The sequence below is a fragment of the Stomoxys calcitrans genome, chromosome 4 (genome assembly GCF_963082655.1).
Source record: "Stomoxys calcitrans chromosome 4, idStoCalc2.1, whole genome shotgun sequence".
NCBI lineage: Eukaryota > Metazoa > Arthropoda > Insecta > Diptera > Muscidae > Stomoxys > Stomoxys calcitrans.
In genome coordinates, this window is record NC_081555.1 from 102,963,147 (window position 1) to 102,986,174 (window position 23,028).

At 39.4% G+C, this 23,028-nt stretch overlaps 2 protein-coding genes across 5 annotated transcripts in view; one reads left to right on the top strand and one right to left on the bottom strand.

Annotated features, from left to right (window-relative positions):
- The window catches only part of LOC106089679 (protein obstructor-E), a 561,865-nt gene that overhangs the window by 442,396 nt on the left and 96,441 nt on the right, over positions 1 to 23,028 (top strand). The gene's annotated exons all lie outside the window — the stretch shown is intronic.
- LOC131997220 (uncharacterized) lies at positions 12,675 to 22,254 on the bottom strand. Of its 3 annotated transcripts, none has more exons than XM_059367808.1 (3): positions 21,918 to 22,254; positions 20,682 to 20,801; positions 12,675 to 14,190 (listed from the first exon to the last, which is right to left on the bottom strand). In XM_059367808.1, exon 3 carries the CDS (start codon positions 14,185 to 14,187, stop codon positions 13,249 to 13,251), a length of 939 nt encoding a protein of 312 aa, XP_059223791.1. In that variant the 5' UTR covers positions 14,188 to 14,190; positions 20,682 to 20,801; positions 21,918 to 22,254; the 3' UTR covers positions 12,675 to 13,248. The 3 variants fall into 3 exon arrangements, with proteins under 3 accessions (XP_059223791.1, XP_059223792.1, XP_059223790.1); XM_059367809.1 differs by lacking the exon at positions 21,918 to 22,254 and having other exon boundaries at positions 12,675 to 12,822; positions 13,245 to 14,190; positions 20,682 to 21,086; XM_059367807.1 differs by lacking the exon at positions 21,918 to 22,254 and having other exon boundaries at positions 20,682 to 21,086.

Below are 23,028 nucleotides of genomic sequence, written 5' to 3' on the forward strand. Positions count from 1 at the left end.
CAGAACCACTCTGTCCCCTGGTTTGATCCATCCGTGTAACATTATCTTCAGGACGGCAATACTGGGGTTCCGCAAGTCCAAGACTATGCCACTGGCAGTAGTGCCACTCACACTCGACCTCAAGTGTCATCTCAGGAATCCGTTCGGAAACCTCTTCCATTTCTTCTATATTTTTTATCTTCACCTCGACTATATCGCGATGGTATGACCTGCTCATATTTTCTATCCATTCTCCCATCGCCTTAAGTCTCATAGCCGCAGTGCCACACACTTCTTCTGTATGGCCATGGTTCGGATATCTAGAATAGTCTCCAGTGCCCTAGTGGTCGTGGTCCTCATCGCTCTGCCTATGCCAAGACAAAATGACCTCTGGTCTTGTCGTAAGGTCCTAACGTTGCCCTCTTTCTCTATAGCAGTCCACCAAACTACTGAGGCGTAAGTAAGTTTGGGTCTAATCACGCTTCTGTAGAGCCAGTGGACTATCCTCGGATTCAGGCCCATTTCGAGCCTACGGCCCGTCTACATAATACCCAACATCTGTGAGCCTTCTCAGTACGCCCCTGAATGTGATACTTCCAATTTAGTTTCCTAAGTATTTGACCTTATCAGATATCGAAATCGTTTTATTGAGGAAACGTGGTGCGTCAAATTGGCCTTCCTTTGTCTTCCTCGTGAGCGGGCATGTTTCAGTCTTCTCTGGGTTAAAATTGAGATCCCTGGGTCTAGTCCATAAATTACGTTATGGCCAAAGAAACCTTAAGGAGCTTCCAACCATTTAATTCACCCGGACCTGATGGAATATTTTCGGTGTTACTACAAAAGGAAACCGACTATTTGGCGTCTCTTCTAGCCACTATTTTCACAGCGTTCCTACTTCTTGCATATACTCCTAAAGCCTGGCAGGAGGCATGGGTGCCCGTAAAGGCAAGTTATGCGGCACCAAAGGAGAGCCTTGGAGGAGCCTTGCGTCCTTTATACTCAAAAACATGGAACATCCACAATGGATTCCATGATAAAGAGTAGGACATCCAGCGAGCTGCTAAAATACAAACAGCATGCCCATGTCAAGGGACGGTCAGTGGAGACTGTCCTGCACAAGGTTGTGCATAAAATATATTTGTTAGCCTTCCTTAAACATGTATATGCTCAATTTTCGACTTAGCCTTTTTTCATTCTCAACGCTTCTGTGCATGATCTTTGATGATTTTTTAGAAGTATTTTTCTGGAATCTATTAAATGTCAACTAAATAGAAAAGCAATAAAAATGACATAGTATGCCTGGTCTAATGTCGTTGCTGTGCCTCCCTCACCGCCTACTGTGCTGGATTTGGTATACAATACTGCGGTCATACATAGACACATTTTCGAATGGAAAAAAGTTTTTACTTTGTACATCAACAAAGGACAAACTGTTTGAGAGATTTTCCTATTGTTACCTTTAATTGCGGGTAGTTTCTCTTTTGTTTTTTAATGACTGTTTTGGCAGTTTCGGGTGATTGATGATTGACCTTAGTTTCAAACTTTGATCCTTTTTGTGGGATTAACTGGGGTAAACTAAGTACTTAACTAAACGAGATTTGCCAGACATTTAAAGGGGGACGGTATATGGACACAAAGTGACATCCAAGGTGAATAGAAACCATTTGTCATGAGCATCAGAGAAAAAAATTAACTTTTCAATTCAACAAAATTTTTTTGGAAAAATTCCAAAATTTTATTTTTATACCCACCACCAAAGGTGGGGGTATACCCATTTTGTCATTCTGTTTGCAACACTTGGAAGTATTCATTTCTGAACCTATACAGCATATTTTTTCTTGGTCCTCGTATAAATCTAAGCTTGATGTAGCTGTGTCCATCCATCCGACTCTCTTTCTGTTGAAGTCATGCTATCGTCTTTAAAAATAAAGATATTGATCTGAATACTTAGTCTTTTCTATACCCATCACCAAAGGATGAAGGTATACAAATGTCGTCATTCTGTTTGTAACACCTCGAAATAATCGTCTAAGACCCCATAAAGTATATATGTTCTTGATTCTCATGACATTTTCCGTCGATCTAGGCACGTCCGCCCGCCTGTCCGTCTACTAGAGGGCGCGATTTCTATCCGATTTGGCTGAAATTTTGCATGAGGTGTTTCGTTATAACTTCCAACTACTATGCTAAGTATGATCCAAATCGTTTTATAACCTCATATAGCTCCCATATAAACCGATCTTGGCCGCTAGAGGGCGCTATTATTCCCCGATTTGGTTGAAATTTTGCACGAAGTGTACGTTTTAACTCTCAACAACTGTGCCAAGTATGCACTAAATCGGTTTATAACCTGATATAGCTCCCACATAAACGGATCTCGGATCTTGACTTCTTGAGCCGCTAGAGGGCGCAGTTATTACCCGATTTGACTGAAAATTTGCACGAAGTGTTCTGTTTTAACTTTCAACGACTGTACCAAGTATGGTTCAAATCGTTTCGTTACCTGATATAGCTCCCATATAAACCGTTCTTCCGATTGTACTTCTTTAGACTATAGAGGGCGCAATTCTTATCGGATTTTGTTGAAATTTTGCACAATGACTTCCATTTCGATTTTCAACAGCCAAACCCATTATGGCTCCAATTGGTTTGTAACTTGGTATAGCTGAAATAGCATATAAAGTTTTACCCATTATCACGTTTTCCCTATAAGGAGACATCGGGCAAGGAACTTGACAAATGCGATCCATGGTGGAGGACATATATATCTATAGATCTTGATATAGCCCCCATATAGATTGTTCTCCCGTTTTGCGGTCTGAGGCTCATAAAATCTGTACTTTTTTATACGATTTGGCTGAAATTTGGTCCAATGATTTTGCATCTATATATATATACCCCCATATAGGCCGAATCTGGCTTTAGCCTGCCTAAGATACGCGCATAAAGGGAGTACTTGGCCATAAACTTTCTCAGTCTTGAAGTATTCTTCACGCTAGATAATGATTGAGGAATCACTTTGACATAATCCTCTTAAATATCCCATAACTCTTATAGACATCCCATAACTCTCTTCTTCCACTTCCAATAGCTGCATTAAAAGCTCATCAGGCATCCTTTATTAGTACCCTAGGGTCTGCGTCTCACCACCTCTTGTCCTTCCTCGTTTTTGGCCTCATAACCGGACAAGCCTGGTACCCTTCAGGGACCGAATTAGTTTCTCCATGTCGTCCACACTCCCGCGGTCCATTAGGCAACCTCCGTCCGTTTGTCTGCCGAAAGCAGGCTTACTTTCAAAGGAGTAAAGCTAGGCGCTTGCAATTTTCCTCAAATACTTCTTGTTAATGTAGGTCGGTTTGAATTGTATGTGGGCCAAATCGGTCCAGGTTTTGATATATTGGGTTGCCCAAAAAGTAATTGCGGATTTTTTAAAAGAAAGTAAATGCATTTTTAATAAAACTTAGAATGAACTTTAATCAAATATACATTTTTTACACTTTTTTTCTAAAGCAAGCTAAAAGTAACAGCTCATAACTGACAGAAGAAAGAATGCAATTACAGAGTCAGAAGCTGTGAAAAAATTTGTCAACGCCGACTATATGAAAAATCCGCAATTACTTTTTATGCAACCCAATAGCTGCCATACAAACCAATCTCCCGATTAATCTTCTGGAGCTTCTAGAGAGCGCAGTTCTTTTTCGATTATGCTTAAATTTTGCACGTTCCGTTTCGTTATGAATTTAAACATCTGTGTCGAGTATGATACATTGGTTCAAAACCTTATATATAGCTGCCATATAAACCGATCTCCAGATTTGATTTCTTGAGCCTCCAGAAAGCGCAATTACCATCGGATTTAATTGAAATTTTGGCACGTGGTGTTTTGGTATGACTTCCAATAAATATGCCAAGTATGGTTCAAATGGGTTCATAACCAGATATAGCTGCCATATAAACCGACCTCCCGACTTGACTTCTTGAGCTTCTAGAGGGCTTAATTCTTATCTGATTTGTTTGAAATTTTTCACGTAGCGTTTTGTTTTGACTTTCAATAAATGTGCCAAGTATGGTCTTAATCAAACCAAATCCTAATATAGCTGCCATATAATCGGATCTCCCGATTTGAATTCTTGAGCTTCTAGAGGGCTTAATTCTTAGCCGATTTGTTTGAAATCTCGCACGTAGCATTTTGTTTTGTCTTAAGCAGACCAAAACCTAATATAGCTGCCATATAATCGGATCTCCCGCTTTGACTTCATGAGCTTCTGGATGGTGCAATTTTTATCTGATTTGTCTGAAATTTTGCACGTAGTGTTTTGACTTTCACTAACGGGCCGAGGATGGTCTCTATCGGCTCATAGCCTCATATAGCTGTCAAATAAACGGATCTCCCGCTTTGACTTCTTGAGCTTCTGGAGTGCGCAATTATTATTCGATTTGGCTGAAGTTTTGGAGATGGTTGTTTTTATGACTTCTAACATCCATTAAAAGTACAGTTCATATCGGCATATAACTTGATACAGCTCTTATATATTTCAACAAGAAAACAGGCGTTAAGTTCGGCCGGACCAATCTTTGGATACCAACCACCTTGGGTATATATGTAAACCACCTTTCGTCAAAATCCAGTGAAAAATGCATACCTTATGCCCCATAGCAGCTATATCGAAATATGTTTCGAATTGGACCAAATACTAATAAGTACAAGTCATTGTTCAATTGTGCATAGCAAAATATTGGGTTTTGTTTTTGTAGCTATATCTAAAAATAAACCGATCTGAATCATATACGACACGGATGTCGAAAAGCCTAACATAAGTAAAGGCCAAGACTTTAAATCGAAATATCGGTCTATATGGCAGCTATGTCCAAATCTGGACTGATTTGGGCCAATTTGCACAACTCACTGTCCCAAATTTCGGTGAAATCGGACAATAAATGCGCCTTTTATGGGCTCAAAACTTTAAATCGAGAGATCGGTCTATATGGCAGCTATATTCAAATCTGAACCGATTTTTGCCATACCGCAAAATTATGTCGAGGGGCTTAATTTAACTCACTGTGCCAAAATTTGGCGACATCGCACATTAAAAGCGCCTTTTATGGGCCCAAAACCTTAAAGCGAGAGATCGGTCTATATGGCAGCTATCTGAATCTGAACCGATCTGTGCCATATTACAGAAGTATGTCGAGAGGCTTAATTTAACTCACTGGCCCGAATTTCGGCGATATCGGACAATACAAGCGCCTTTTTTGCCCTAAAACCTTAAAGCGAGAGATCGGTCTATATGGCAGCTATATTCAAATCTGGACCGATCTGTGCCATATTGCAGAAGTATGTCGAGGAACTTAATTTAACTCACTGTACGAAATTTTGGCGACATCGGACAATAAAAGCACCTTTTATGCGCCTAAAACCTTAAATCGAGAAATCGGTCTATATGGCAGCTATATCCAAATCTAGACCGATCTGAGCCAAATTGAAGAAGGATGTCGAAGGGCCTAACACAACTCACTTCCCCAAAATTCGGCGACATCGGACTATAAATGCGTCTTTTATGGGCCCAAAACATTAAATCGAGATATCGGTCTATATCGCAGCTATATCCAAATCTGGTCCGATTTGGGCCATATTGCAGAAGTATGACGAAGCGCCTAACACAACTCACTGTCCCAAATATCGGTGAAATCGGACAATAAATGCGCGTTTTATAGGCTCAAAACCTTAAATCGAGAGATCGGTCTATATGGCAGCTATATCCAAATCTAGACCGATCTGAGCCAAATTGAAGAAGGATGTCGAAGGGCCTAACACAACTCTCTGTCCCAAATTTGGGCGAAATCGGACAATAAATGCGCCTTTTATGGCCTCAAAGCCTTAAATCGAGAGATCGGTCTATATGGCAGCTATATCCAAATGTGGACCGATTTGGGCCAATTTGGAGAAAACTATCGAAGAGCCTAACACAACTCTCTTCCCCAAATTTCGGCGAAATCGGACAATAAATGCGCCTTTTATGGCCCCAAAACCTTAAATCGGGAGATCAGTCTATATGACAGCTATATCCAAATCTAGACCGATATGAGCTATATTGAAGAAGAATGTCAAAGGGCCTTACACAACTCACAGTCCCAAATTTCGGCGAAATCGGACAATAAATGCGCCTTTTATGGCCCCAAAACCTTAAATCGAGAGATCGGCATATATGGCAGCTATACTTAGAGTATGTCGATCGGCATATATGGCAGCTATACTTAGAGTATGTCGAGAGGCTTAATTTAACTCACTGTCCCAAATTTCGGCGACATCGGATAAAAAAAGCGCATTTTATGGGCACAAAACCTTAAATCGAGAGATCGGTCTATACAGCAGCTATATCCAAACCTGGACCGATCTGGGTCAAATTCAAGAAGGATGTCGAAGGGCCTAACACACTCTCTGTCTCAAATTTCAGCAAAATCGGATAATAAATGTATTTTTATGGGCCTAAGACCCTAAATCGGCGGATCGGTCTGTATGACAGCTATATCCAAATCTGGACCGACCTGGGCTCAATTGAAGACAGATGTCGAAGGGCCTACCACAACTCACTGTCCCAAATTTCAACAAAACCGGCTAATACATGTGGCTCGGTCTATATGGGGGCTATATCAAGATTTAGTCCGATATAGCCCATCTTCGAACTTAACCTGCTTATGGACAAAAAAAAAAGAATCTGTGCAAAGTTTCAGCTCAATATCTGTATTTTTAAAGACTGTAGCGTGATTTCAACAGACAGACGGACGGACATGGCTATATCGCCTTAGATCTTTACGCTGATCAAGAATATATCTACTTTATAGGGTCGCAAATGGATATTTCGATGTGTTGCAAACGGAATAACAAAATGAATATACCCCCTATCTTTCGGTGGTGGGTACACAAAAGTCATTCGAAGATTCAAAGAACATATCACACGCGATCCATGGTGGAGGGTATCTACTATTCGGCCTTGCCGAACTTAAGACACATTAACTTGATTTTCATCATCGTTGGTAATTAGAGATTTATTTTCCTTAAAATGTCTATCCCCTTTCCCTGTAACTAACCTTTGCTATTTTTAGACTTATCAGTGGGCTTTTCCCTTTTGATTGAATGACTTCCAACCTGTCAATTAGAGATGTCAAATACTTTTGATATACTAAGAATTGTTGTATGGATGCCATTGACATATCACGTGTGCTTCATACTTTGAGGCAATGTGGTCATTACTACATATGTAAGGACTCCGTAATCCTTGGCCTTAGTTTGAATGCATTACTGGTCTGGGTGGTGGTGCAGGGTGTGGTGTGGTGTGGCATGGTTCAGCATGGCAATAAAACTAAGTTTGCTTTGTCACCCAAATGTCAAAAAGTTGTCGTATAAATAACTGAGCTTAATTGAATTACTTAAATCTGTTTCTATTTCATTTGAGGTCGAATGGAGGACCTTCATCTCCTGCTGTGTTCGGAAATGAATATTAAAATTAATTTCCCTAAAACTTTGTTGGCTTACTTTGTTTCTCTCTCTCTGAGTGTGTGTGTGTGTGTGTGTTTGTGTGTGGGATTTCAGTTTCGCATGTGTCCATATGGATTTATGGTCAATTTATAAATGAAATTTCTGTTGTTGCTTTTGTTGGGACCAGAGATTACCTGTAATGTAATACTACTTTGTGTGTTTTTGGTGTATTTAGGCAATTACTCCTCCACATGCCCAGAGAGAATTTAGTTTTGTTTCGGTTCACCATGATGGTGTTGTGCATTCGGGGTTATGGCAATTCCCATATTATTTAGCCACAAAAAAAAACTTTCTCTTTTGTGACAAGTAATTGTTTATTTTTTCTACATTTCTTTTTTGCCCTTGGCAAAGTTTAATTTTATTTTGCTTTGATTTTGCCTCTGATAATCTTGTTAGTGGATTATGTTTCAAAAGTTTTTCTTTGTTACATTTTGATGAACTAAACTGAAGTCGGCTTAAATGTTTGCTGTGATTGAGCATATAATGGCAAACAATTTGGAGGAATTAAGAGACTTGGATGTAGTAGTTCATTGTCTTTAAATGTGTTCTGCTTAGAAGCTAATTCTATAAGAAGAAGAAGGAGAGATTAGCCTATTGCTAATATAATTATGGAACTGAAGAGTTCAGCGTCTTAGGCGCGCAGGCATATTTACCTATGAACTATAAAGAGCCGCAATTCAATTCTAGTCCATTTGGAATTTTTATTTTTATACCCACCACCATAGGATAGGGGGTATATTCATTGAGTCATTCCCTTTGCAACACATCGAATTACCTATTTCCGATCCTACAAAGTATATATATATATCGGATCGGGCCAAATCGGACCATATTTGGATATAGACCGATTTTACGATACAGAATCGAATGCCCATAAAAACTCTATTTTTCATCCGATTTTGCTGAAATTTGAAACACTGAGTAGTGTAAGGCTTCCCGACAACTGGCTCAAATATTATTCAGATCGGACTATATTTAGTTATAGCTACCGAATGGACCGATCTCCCGGTCTGAAAACCATAAAAGCTTTATTGATTACCCGATTTCGTGGAAATTAGCAACAGTGGGTTATTTTAGGCCTCCCGACATCTGACCTAAATATGTTTCAGATAGACCGATCTCCCGATAAAGGGTCCGAAGCCAACAATAGCTTTATTTATTACCCAATCTCGCTGAAATTTAATACAGTGGGTTATTTTAAACCTTCCGACGTATGACCTAAATATGGATTAGATCGGTCCATATTTAGATATAGCTGCCATATAGACCGATCTCCCGATAAAGGGTCTGAAGCCTATAAAAGCTTTATTTTTTTTAACCAAATTCGCTGAAATTCGGAATGGTGTGCAGTTTTAAGCCTCCCAACATCCGATCCAAATTTGTTACAGATCGGACTATATTTAGGTATAGCTGCCATATAGACCGATCTCCCGATAAAGGGTCTGAAGCCTATAAAAGCTTTAATTCTTATCCGAATTCGCTGAAATTTGGAATAGTGTGCAGTTTTAAGCCTCCCAACATCCGATCCAAATATGTTACAGATCGAACTATATTTAGATATAGCTGCCATATAGACCGACCTGCTGATAAAGGGTCCGAAGCCCATAAGAGCTTTATTTATTACCCGATTTCGTTAAAATTTTAAACAGTGAGTTATTTTTAGCCTCCTGACACCCGACCTAAATATGGTTCAGATCGGACTATATTCAGATATAGCTGTCATATAGACCGATCTGCTGATAAAGGGTCTGAAGGCCATAAAAGCTTTATTTTTTCCGAATTCACTGAAATTTGGAATAGTGTGCAGTTTTAAGCCTCCCAACATCCGATCCAAATACGTTACAGATCGAACTATATTTAGATATAGCTGCCATATAGACCGATCTCCCGATAAAGGGTCTGAAAACCATAAAAGCTTTATTGATTACCCGATTTCGTTAAAATTTTAAACATTGAGTTATTTTTAGCCTCCTGACACCCGACCTAAATATGGATCAGATCGGACTATATTCAGATATAGCTGCCATATAGACCGATCTCGCGATAAAGGGTCCGAATCCAATAATAGCTTTATTTATTACCCAATCTCGCTGAAATTTAATACAGTGGATTATTTTAAGCCTCCCGACATCTGACCTAAATATGGATTAGATCGGGCCATATTTGGATATAGCTGCCATATAGACCGATCTCCCGATAAAAGGTCTGAAGGCCATAAAAGCTTTATTTTTTATCCGAATGCGCTGAAATTTAGAATGTTGTGCAGTTTTAAGCCTCCCAACATCCGACCCAAATATGATACAAATCGGACTATATTTAGATATAGCTGTCATATAGACCGATCTGCCGATAAAGGGTCTAAAGGCCATAAAAGCTGTATTTTTTATCCGAATGCGCTGAAATTTAGAATGTTGTGCAGTTTTAAGCCTCCCAACATCCGACCCAAATATGTTACAGATCGGACTATATTTAGATATAGCTGCCATATTGACCGATCTCCCGATAAAGGGTCCGAAGCCCATAAAAGCTTTATTTTTTAGTCGATTTTGCTGATATTTGAAACAGTGAGTAGTTTCAGGCCTCTCAACATCGGACCTAAACTTGGTTCAGATCGGACTATAGTTAGATATAGCTGCCATATAGACCGATCAGCCGATAAGGGGACTTAAGGCCATAAAAGCTTTATTTTTTATCCGAATTCGCTAAAATTTGGAATAATGCACAGTTTTAAGCCTCCCAACATCCGACCCAAATATTTTACAGATCGAACTATGTTTAGATATAGCTGTCATATAGACCGATCTGCCGATAAAGGGTCCGAAGCCCATAAAAGCTTTGTTTATTACCTGATGGCGCAGAAATTTGAATCAGTGAATTGTTTTAAGCCTCCCGACATCCGACCCAAATATGGTTAAATTCGAGCTTTATTTAGATATAGTTGGCATGTACACCGATCTGCCGATTTAAGGTCTTAATCCCATAAAAGCCGTAATTATTATCCGATTTCGCTGAAATTTGGGACAATGAATTATGTAAGGACTCTGGACATTCTTGTTTAATTTGTCTCAGATTGGTACAGATTTTGATGGCAGCTATCCATATACACCGATTTCGCTGAATCAAGTTCAGTGACATCTTTGTTTTATTTGAACTAAATTGGTTCTGATTTGCATATATAAGCCGATCTCTCGATTTAAGGTCTTGTGCCCATAAATGTCGCTTTTATTATTCGATTTCGCAGAAATTTGGTTTAGCGAGTTTCGTATCCATTTCACAATCCGTTCAAAAGTTCCACAAATATTTCTAAGATTTTTCGATTTGGCATCACTGTGCGCTGCATGGCAGATAGACCTCTGGCACTCTTTTTTATAAAACCTATCAAACCTCACAAAACATTAAAGTTTATGTTTGTTTGCCTTAAATACAGATATGCATTTCCATTTACCATTTCTATTCAGGTTACAAGTTAACACGATTTTTAACTGTAAAAAGAGACCATTCAACCTTGTTATGTGTGACAACTCCAAAGAACATTTAAATAGCTGACAGACATATTGGTAGATGTACGTGGTGCAATACACAAAATTGCAGACAAACAAGAAAGTCATGTAGTGGCCATAACCAATGCGAAAATGCAACATGTGACCTTTTATTGTTGCATGTCATTGCATTTGGAATGCAAGATTTTTTGTGTGCATTGTGTAAGTAAAACATGTCCTCAGGTGGAAAGCAAAAGAGAATAAATGAAATTATTTACAACCCCACTATTGTTGAAATGAATTATAATTAAATAAAATTTTTACAAAACTTTGTTCTGAGAAAAGAAATAAACATTTTCCTTCTGTTAACAAAAACTTTTTAACAGAGCACGTCGTAAAAAAGCGACATTTTATTGGGATGTGTATTACACACGGCCCAAGGAATACACTAAGATTATCAAAGCGGCAAAACGTGCCTCCTGGAGGCTTTTCTGCGAACATGTCGATAGCGATAATGACGCCACTAAGATAAAATAGTTTCTCTCACAAAACCCACATCCAAACAGAAACTTGAGGAGACGACATGGGAGTGAGAGCAGAGACAACGGAGGACATGTTGAGGCTTTTGATGAAAACCCATATTCCACGGGATACGACGGGACTCAAGGAGACACCGAAATCTTGGAATAATGACGTTGATCGAAGATCTATAATAACGGAATTTATGGTGAAGGAATCCTTGAGGACCTGATGGCACAATTTTCTCTGGAAATTTAGTTTTTAAAATATTTGCTATAGCAGTTACAATTTTTTGAAAATCTTTTATAAAAAAATCAATTTGTGTTTGTCAGTTTGTTTGTTTGTTTGTTTGTGTGTTCCTTATAGACTCAGAAAAGCTATCACGATTTTCTTGAAATTTTCACAGATGGTGCATAATGATCCCGTGGTGAAAATAGGGTACTACATTTTTTGATATCTGAAGGGGGGCGGACCCTCCCCCTTGCCCTAATTTTCAGAAACTCGAGATCTCTAAAATGGGTGGTGCGATATAGGGTACTATATATATAAAATAAAAATTTGGTATCCAAATTTCGGATGGGGTACCTAGGGGGCCGCCCCACCCTAAAACCTACCAAACATATATATAGACCAATCACGACAATATGAAACTCAAATGAAAGGTATTTAGGATAAGAAAATGTATCTAATATCCAATTGCCGGACCACGTGTTTGGGGGACCACCCCAACCGCCAAAACATCCCTAAAATGGACATATTTACCGACCATGGCAATATGGGACTCAAATTAAAGGTCTTTGCGAGTAAAATTCGTGTTTGGGGTCAAACTAAGGGTTTTGCCTTTCGAAATAAAAAATCAGAGGGAGAATTAGGTTTAAAATTCAATGCTGTTGTAATGGTTTATTGTGTTTGTTGCTCATTTCATTATTTATAAGTAGTAAATCGAATTCAGTCTTTTGTTGTAGGTAAATTTAGATAGACAATTGTACATGTAGCATTAAGTAGTTAATTTCTTTTAGGATGAAGTAGCACAATTTATTCTTAGTTTAAGTAGCGAATTTTACTTTTAGTTTTGGATAGGAAATTTTAACTTTAGCTTTAAGTAGGAAAATTTAATTTTAGAGGGTAAGTAGGTTATTTCACATTCTGATTTTGGGTCTAAGGATATAGGAATTGGTTGATGGTGTGTAGAGTGGCCCGCACTTGTGTTTATTTTTGGTGTCCCGCACTTTGATGGTTTAACCATGTGTTGTGTTGATTTTGGGTCTTCTTGTGGGTTTATGTTGTATCTTAGTGTCTTCTTCACGTCTGAAAATTGAGTTTGTTAATTTTTGTTTCACTGTTTGTAATGTTCTTTTCTTTAACGATTGTTTATATGTATATATGTAAGATCACTTTTTTGCTTTTCACTTCACTTGGGTTCACTTTGAGGGGGAGCGAATACGATGCGCGGGTTTGAGATTTAAAAGCGAGACTGATCTTTTTTTGGTTGTTGCTTGTCACTTGGACCCCGCGAAAACGGTCAACTTTCCAAGCTACAAGCAACAATTCCAGGTAAACAAATATGAAGTCAAGGCGGAATCAGCGATTAAGAACTTACTTCAATGTACCGTTATGCACAGTGGGTCATGTGCATACGTGAACGCATGTCTGCACATGGGTGCACATGACTTCATGTTCAAACGTACTTTGAACATTCTCCCCCTCCAAGTGACGAAGTGACATCTTACCTTTTTAATTTTGGTTTCTTGCCTGTGAGGTGACTGGGCCGACGAACACGTATCCCCAATCTGTCTCCTGGGCGAAGACGGCTCCCAATCCGGGTTGTACAACACCACTCCTCCGGAGGTGGGCGTAGGCATCGGCCCCTACCTCTACATCGATTGGTTCGTTGCCCCTAGGGTCAGCATCTGCCAAAGAAAGGGATCTTAGGCTGCTTGTGGGGTCGGGAATGATGGGATCTGAATAGGGTCGTCGCGGCAAATCCCGGGTCACCACTGCCCGGATGGTATACATGGTCCTCCTCGACGCATGCCTTGACCGAAGTCTTATTGTTGCCAGACGGTGCCCTCTGCGCTCTCTCGTTGGTATCCCCAGGCGAGTTACTGTGGCTGCCGCGATTCGGGTGATGGTCGATGCCTGGCACAAAAGTACCCGTACCCCAGCCCAATCGTCCTGCTCCTCGGGTGCCAATTCCACCATCGCCGTGGGTACAAAAACAGTGGCCCGGCTGTAAGGTATCTCGACCGGGGGAGGGCCTTGGACGATGGGCATCTGGTTGGCTGGTTCGATTGCAAGTTGCCGTGGGTTGGCAATCTCCATTGGGGGCGGGCTGTAGCTGCCGTATGTCTCCCTAAGCTGTGGGGCTCCATGCAGCATTGTGTGATGGCGGTAGTCGCATGTTCGGCAGGCAGTGACCACGGGGCAGTCTGGGGCCAGATGGCTGCGCGCCAGACAGTTCCGACAGTAACTCCGTCTCTCAACTGTCTCGTATCTCTGATACGGTGTCATTTGCCGGAACCGCGGGCATGACCGTATGGCGTGGTCCTCCTGGCAGAGGCCACAGGCATACTGCCAAGATGCGGGGCGATACCTGGGTTCCCGTGGGTCGAAGCGAGGGCGTGTGGGTCTGGCGGGTCGTGGGGACTCTGGGCGAGGTAAATATCCGGCCATTATCTGTAACCAAAATCCCGTGAGTACCGTGTTTTGATGTGATTATGAATTGCTAGGGGTGTCTGAGAATAATTTGACAATCTTAGTTATGGGTCGACTGACTATGCCATTGGAAGTTCGAATATCTACAACTCGAGTGTTCTGATCAACACCGGGGTATGTTTTAAAAACTCGTCCTAACTTCCACTCGGTGGGATATCTCTCATCCCTGATGACAACTAAATCATTGACCTGTATGTTATCTTGCTGATACTTCCATTTGTATCTACGGTGAAGCTCATTTAAGTACTCTGACTTCCACCTCTGACAAAAGTTTTGGGATATAATCTTTAATCTCTTCCACCGATTTGCAAGCGTTATGTCCTCCTCTGAGATGTCGGGTTCTGCCGGGGTCAAAAGGGAAGAGCCTATAAGGAAGTGAGCTGGGGTCAAGGGTGCTAAATCGTTAGGGTCTTCAGAAGCTGGACTAAGGGGTCGTGAATTGAGGCAGGCCTCGATACGTGCCAATATGGTTGACAGTTCTTCGAACGTGAAGTTCATTTTGGGCATAGACTTCTTAAGGTGTATCTTGAATGATTTAACTCCTGCCTCCCACAATCCCCCCATATGGGGAGCTCCTGGAGGAATAAATTTCCACTCTAAATTCTGATGAGCATGTTGCTGAATGGCGCTGCTCTGTAAACTTTTCATAAACTCTTTCTGATCTTTCTTGAGCATTTCTGCTGCGCCTATAAAATTCTTTCCATTGTCGGAATATATCTTTTCTGGGCACCCTCTCCTTCCTATGAAACGAGCTAATGCCGCCAGAAATGATTGAGTCGATAAATCACTTGTTGCTTCTAAGTGGATGGCTTTTGTCGCAAAACAAACAAATATGCAGATATAACCCTTGGTTATTAAACACGCTCGTGCTGTTAAGCTTTTGATTCCGAAGGGTCCTGCAAAATCTACCCCTGTATTCGTAAAGGGTCTGGATAAAGTAGTACGCTCGGGTGGAAGAGATGACATAATTTGGGTCTGAGTCTTTAATCGATATAGGGTACAAACTCTGCAATTGTGTATAACTTTCTTGATCAACTGTTTCAATCTGAATATCCAAAACTCCGTACGGATGAGCCGGGTCATAAGTTGATTGCCTCCGTGCATTGAGACTTTATGAACAAATTCCACTAGAAGGAGTGCAAATCGCGAATCATATGGGATTAAGATTGGATGACGTTCGCTGTACGTCAAAGCTGGCGATTGAACTAAACGACCATTGGATCTAATTACTCCTTTTCTATCTATGAAGGGGTTGAATGGTAAAAGACTACTTCTAGGTGAAAGCCTTTTCTTTTGGGTCAAAGAACTGTATTCCTCAACGAAGTAATGTTTCTGAGTTGCCACTATAAGACGCATCTTTGTGTCTATGAGCTCTGGGCTGGTTATTTCTTGCGATGAAATTTTAAGTGAGGATCTAGTTGAACCTGTGTTACGCCAGAACCTAACTGCGTAAGACAAAACACGATATGCTCTAGCTAAAGACGAAAATCGAGTCAAAGGGTCATCAAAAGTGCCTGTTGCGAATACTTTAACTTGTTTTGCTTCAAGATTAGTGTCTGTATTAACTCGGTCTTGCGGCCACTGATCATGCGGCAATTTGAGCCACTGGGGTCCCGTCCACCATAAATTATGAGATATTAAGTCGTCAGGAGAACAGCCACGACTTGCTACATCTGCAGGATTATATTCTGAGTCAACATGTTTCCAATGCTCACCACCGACGTTCTCTAATATCTCTGAAACCCTGTTACCAACGAAAGCGCTCCATGAGCATGGTGGCTTTTGTAGCCAGGCTAGAACGATTGTAGAGTCGGTCCAGAAATGGGTCGTAAACTTTGATAATCGAAGCTTAGGCACAATGGCATTTGCTAACCTTGACAACATAACTGCACCGCATAATTCTAACCTTGGCAGAGAGATTTTCTTAACTGGGGCTACTCGGGTCTTGGCTGCTAGAAGAAAAGTGTCTACAGTTTTATCGATGTGTTCAACGCGTATATAAATTGTGGCTGCATATGCGCTTTCTGACGCGTCGCAGAATCCATGTATCTCCACAATACTAGCAGGTGTAAACCGAACCCATCTTGGTATCGATACAGTGTCTATAGAATGGCTGCCTCTCACAAAGTTATTCCAGTTCATTTGAGTCACTGGCTTCAACGAGTCATTCCATTCTACCTTATCTAGCCAAACCTGCTGCATGATTAACTTGGCTACAACAATTACTGGCGCTAACCATCCACATGGGTCGAAAAACCTTGCTATCGTTGATAATACTTCTCGCTTGGTGCTCATTTGCTTTTCTTCAACTGTAGGGGCCGTAAAAGTGAAATTATCACCTGATATATTCCAACGAATTCCTAGGGTCTTTGTCGAAGAAGCTTCGGAAATATTTAACCAATCTATTGGAAGAAGCATGTCTTCATTTAAATCCTTTAACAAACGTGTGTCATTTGACGCCCATTTTCTTAGCCTGAAACCAGCTGATTCTAATGCGGAGGCTAATTCTTTCCTAGCTGCTGTAGCTTCTTCTATGGAGTGTCCGCCCGCTAATACATCATCGACATATAAATTTTCTTTAATAATTCTTGATCCTAACGGATGAGAATCTTTCACGTCTTCTGCTAACTGGAGAAGGGTCCTAATCGCTAAAAATGGGGCGCAATTTATGCCGAAGGTAACAGTTAAGAGTTCGTAATCCTCAATTGGGTGGTTTTCTGATTTGCGAAAGAGGATCCTTTGAAATGCTGTTTGATTGGGGTCTACTAAGATCTGACGATACATCTTTGTCACGTCTGCATTGAAGACGTACTTAAAAAATCTCCAGTTCAACACTTGTACGACAAGGTCTTGCTGAAGTATGGGTCCTGTATGTAAGATATCATTAAGACTTTTCTTGTTTGATGTTGGGCTAGATGCGTTAAAAACCACTCTAAGTTTTGTGGTAACCCTATCTGGTTTGATAACTGCATGGTGAGGTAAGTAGTAGTGAGGGGTCTTGTATACGCTGTTTGGGTCTACCTTCCTCATGTGTCCTAATTCCAAATACTCTAATATGGCTGCATCATAATGTGCTTTAATATCTGGGGTCTTAGACAACTTTTTCTCCATTCTATGAAACTGTGCCAATGCGATGTTCCTAGATGAACCGATCTCTGAACAGCTTTTAAAAGGTAAAGTTACGATATATCTCCCCGCCTCATTACGTCGTGTTGTATTTTTGTAATTATTTTCGCAATAAATATCTTCTGCTGACCTCAAAACCTTTTTTGGGGTCTCTTCCACCTCCCAAAAGCGAGTGATTATCTTTTCTAATGATGATGCACTATAAAGTGTGATTTGTCTGTCGGATTTAGGGTCTTCCGTAATGGGTCCTCCTATGATCCACCCAAAAACGGTGTCCTGCGCTAAAAGTGATCCACAGGATTTCATAGTACCGCCTTTTGTGTATATAAGGGGTCCAATATCTAATCCGATTAACATGTCCACGGGTCGACTTTCAAAGAATCGAGGGTCCGCGAGACTAAGGTGTGCAAAATCTCCAAATTGATTTTGCCTTAAATCGTGTGTTGGTAAATGAGAAGGTAGGGTCTTTAAGACTGGTGCCCAAACCTCCAGCTCAAAACTAGGATTTACTCGTGAGCAAAGATTGAAGACGCAAGCTTTTGTCGATGTTTCAGAAACTGCGTCGCTTAAACCTGTGACGTGAATTAAATTCTTAACTGTTGGAAGTTGTAGTTTGTTTCTAATTTTCTCTGAAATGAAAGTTGATTGTGACCCAGGATCGATGATTGCCCTGGCATCATATCTATGTCCTCTAGATTTGATTTGAACTATTGCTGTGAACAAAAGTGTCTCTTTGGGTTGCGGAGTGGGTCTGATTTCCTGAAGTGTCAAAGTCGTTGAACAAGGTGCTTCTAAACAAGGTGTGGACTGTATATTTGGCGATACCGATGGTTGTACTAGGGTGGTTAAAGCGGCAGCACTGGTACTAGGGCGTGCGTATTCGCTAACCGGTTGAGCTAGGGTGGTAGGATCAGTAGCACTGGTGCTAGGTCGTGCTTCCTGTCTACCGGGTTGAACTAAAGTGTTGAGAGCGGCAGCACTTGTGCTGGGTCGTGCTCCGTCTCGTTGGAGTGTGCCTGTTGTAGGGTACTGGGTCTGGTTGCCTTTATGTATCAAACTGTGGTGTCGTTGACTACATTCCCTACAACTAAAACGACTTTTACACTCCCTGACTCCATGATCCGAAGAAAGGCAGTTATAGCAAAGATGACTGGTCTTAACAATGTTTATTCGATCGTTGATCGACCTTTCTAGAAATTGAGGACATTCTCGCAAAGAATGATTGGATTTACAAAGTTGACAAACCGGTTTGTTATTCTGAGCATTATAGTGTGATTGTGTGTTGTTGCTGGGTCTTGAGCCCGTGTTCTTGAAATTGGGATTTACATTTGTTTGAAAACTATTAACTCGCTTTTCCCGCTTATCGTACTCCGATCTGGGTTGATTATATCTCGAATATTGTGGCTTGATATTGCCGACTGATTCTAGGGTCTTGAATTTATGGGTCAAAAATACATCTAGTTGATTCCACGATGGAAGAGACGAACAATCTGCTAGGCTGCTTTCGAATTCTTCTAAAAATATTCTTGGTAGTTTGGTTGACACAAGATAAACTAAGATTGGGTCCCATCCCCCCGTTTCTACTTCAAGGGTCTGTAAAGTTTGGGTACAACTACCTATAGTGCGCTGTAATTTCTGGATTGTTGACGCGCTATCAACGGAAACCGAAGGTAAATTAAAAAGAGCTCGCAATTGCTCATTTACCTGCATGCGTTTATTTTCGTACCTATGAACGAGATTTCTCCACGCTATGTCGAAACCCTCATGGGTCAGTGGAACATTGGAAATTATTTCGCGGGCTTCTCCTGCTGTTTTCTGGGTTAAGTGAAACAACTTCTCGACTTTACTTAATTTTGAATTGTTAATGTAAATTGCTGAAAATAAATCCCTAAAGGTAGGCCATTCGCGATATCCCCCTTTAAAAACATCTGTGTCACAGGGCGGCAATCTTAGAGCTGGTGAAAAATCATTAGTGTCTCGCTGTTGGGTCATCGATATTCTCTCCTGTTTTTCTTGATCTTGTTGCTCGTTAAGGGCCAAAATTTCTCCGTTAAGAGAGCTTAAACACCGTTTATAAGTTTCTAGTGCCTGTTTGTAGCTATTTCGAAGCTTAGTTTTATCTATAGGTGTCTCATCCTTTTCCGGAATGCGATCCCTACAATCTAAGTATGCCTTCTTGATTTGATCCCATAAAGAATTGAGTTCTACCCGCGTGATTTCTAACGAATGTATATTATCATCCGACTTAGCCGCGGAGTAAACGGTCTCAAAATCCACTAAATCATCCACACAGTTTACAAATCTTTCGCGTAAATTCTTATCCATTTTGTAATTGGCTTGTATATGTTTTAAATAGGGTCAAAAAACTATAAAACCAAGGAAAATTTTACAACAAAATGTCCAAAAAAAAAAACTGGTTATTTGTAGAAATCAAATCTATTTCAAAAAAACCTAATGCGAGAAAAAAAAAATGTGTGTCTTGATGATGGGTCAAATATCTAAGGGTCAAACCTGAAACTTTTTACAAAATTCGTAATAAATGTTTTATCTGGGTCACTAGAAAAAAAAAAACAGGTTAATATTTCTGATGATATCGATTATACAATAGCCGCAAAAAATTGTAAGAAAAATTTTCCTTTCAAATCGCAATACACCAGCAATTTAATTCCGCTCGAATTAAAGTTGCAAAAAAAATTTATTTTTCTCCAAAAAAAAATTAAACTTTCACTTTTCAAAATTTGGCATACAGAACTAGATGATTCTTTACAATAATACTGCTTTGACTCGTTGGGTCAATTTGCTTTCTGTATAAAAAACAACAAAGGATTGCACAAACAACCACAGTCCTTTCCGACCGTTTCCACTTAAATTTGTGCAATAGAATGAAGTTTTAAAATTTCGAAGACAAATGAGGCCAGCACGCAATATTATTTTCGTTATTTCTCACACAAAAACAATTCTTGATAAAAAAAAAACTTCTTCTTTTCTAAAAGCACTTCGATTTTTCTTAGACACTTTTCCTTTTCTTTATAAAAAATTTCAACAAAAAATCTCGTGGATGTCTGTCCCGAAAATCCTACACACTGCCTTGAAAGTAGGGTCTGCTATATTGGGTCAAATTCACTTGGATCAAATTAATTTGGGTCAAAATTAATTGGGTCAAAATTTATCAGACAACCGAATTAGCGATTCATAATCAGAAAACGATCAAAAAACAATATTAAAGTACGCTGGGTAAATGTATGAACTTTTCCTTTTTTGAAAAAAAGGTTATGTATGACGTAATACCCAAGCGCACTTTAATAGAAAAACAAAATGGTACTCACTTTGAAGCTTCTTTTTTGATGTGTGTGTATGTGTGTGTGTGTGTAGGTGGGCGCTTGGCTTGGGTCCAGAATTGTGTGTTGGCGCCTTTTGCAATTTTTGTAGCTTTGTGTCGTTAGAGTCTTGGATTTTGTTGTTTTAGTGTTTTTGATTTGATGAAGTTTTGGGAATTTAACCGTTGTAGCGGGTTTTTCCGTTTTTATCCCAGAGCGTAGATTTTTTGTTTTTGTGTTTTTACACGGAACGCACGAATTTGATTTTGTTGGGGTTTTTTGAAAATGCACAATATTTTATGTGTGATAGAAAAAGAAAGAATTAGTTTGGGATAAAATTTACAAATTTATCGAGCAACCCATAATTCTGTTTTAACACTCTAATTTGTTTTTTAAGTTAAAATACTGAAAAATTTATGATTTTTAGAGAAAAAAAATTTTTCAAAATATGTAGAAAAAAATTAACATAAATTTTGGGTTGGACGATAAATTGTTAAATTTTTCAATTTTTTAGCTCTTTTTTTTCAATTTAACACAAAGAAACTTCTTTAAACAATTTAAAAATTTTTGATTTTTATAATTTTTTTTGAAATTCCACTTTTTTCCACTTCTGTTCCACTGTGCGGGTCACTTTACGTTTTTTGGGTCTTTTGCACACTTCTTTTTTGATTTACCACAACTTCTAATGATTTTGGGGTCAATTTTTGCACATTAAAATTTAATTAATTATTTTTATTTTTACACGGGTCACCCTGTTAATTATTAGTTTTTGTTTTATTTGAGTCTTTATGTACTTTAATTGTCACTTTGCAATTTGGTTATTATTTTCTTTTGTTATTTCGTTTTGATCTTCATTTGGTTGGAATATTTTATCAAATTTTCAATAAAATAAATGCCACAACCAAACGAAGAACACTGGGAGCCGCTATATATTTTTTAATTTGTGATTTGTGTATTATTTTGTTTTTAATAAATTGCCAAAACTGATCTTTTATGTGTTTTGATATTTTTGTGTTGGCCGTCCGTCCATACGTGTATGTATGTACGGTTGTGTGTAACCAACCCTTTTTTCGCACTTTTCTCTATTTCATTTGCTTTTAATTGTTGGGTCACTGCACTTTTGTTGTTGCGAATTTTTTTTTGTGTTTCGGTCACTGGGTTTTTTGAAATGAAAATGAATTATTTTTGGGCACAAAACAGAAAAATTTTTTGATTTTTGGTTTTTTAATTATTTAAAAAAACCACTTATCCGGCTCGAAGGACCAAATGTTTGGGGTCAAACTAAGGGTTTTGCCTTTCGAAATAAAAAATCAGAGGGAGAATTAGGTTTAAAATTCAATGCTGTTGTAATGGTTTATTGTGTTTGTTGCTCATTTCATTATTTATAAGTAGTAAATCGAATTCAGTCTTTTGTTGTAGGTAAATTTAGATAGACAATTGTACATGTAGCATTAAGTAGTTAATTTCTTTTAGGATGAAGTAGCACAATTTATTCTTAGTTTAAGTAGCGAATTTTACTTTTAGTTTTGGATAGGAAATTTTAACTTTAGCTTTAAGTAGGAAAATTTAATTTTAGAGGGTAAGTAGGTTATTTCACATTCTGATTTTGGGTCTAAGGATATAGGAATTGGTTGATGGTGTGTAGAGTGGCCCGCACTTGTGTTTATTTTTGGTGTCCCGCACTTTGATGGTTTAACCATGTGTTGTGTTGATTTTGGGTCTTCTTGTGGGTTTATGTTGTATCTTAGTGTCTTCTTCACGTCTGAAAATTGAGTTTGTTAATTTTTGTTTCACTGTTTGTAATGTTCTTTTCTTTAACGATTGTTTATATGTATATATGTAAGATCACTTTTTTGCTTTTCACTTCACTTGGGTTCACTTTGAGGGGGAGCGAATACGATGCGCGGGTTTGAGATTTAAAAGCGAGACTGATCTTTTTTTGGTTGTTGCTTGTCACTTGGACCCCGCGAAAACGGTCAACTTTCCAAGCTACAAGCAACAATTCCAGGTAAACAAATATGAAGTCAAGGCGGAATCAGCGATTAAGAACTTACTTCAATGTACCGTTATGCACAGTGGGTCATGTGCATACGTGAACGCATGTCTGCACATGGGTGCACATGACTTCATGTTCAAACGTACTTTGAACAATTCGAATCTGATATCCAAATTTGGGACAACGTTTCTGGGGGTCCTCCCCTTCCCCAAAGTACCCCCAAAAAGGACTTATTTACTGACCATGAGAATATGGGGCTTAAATAGTGTAGAATACGAATCTGATATCCAGATGTGGGACCAAATATTTGAGGGACCGCCCATCCCCGAGAACATACCCCAAAGAAGAAAAATTTACGAC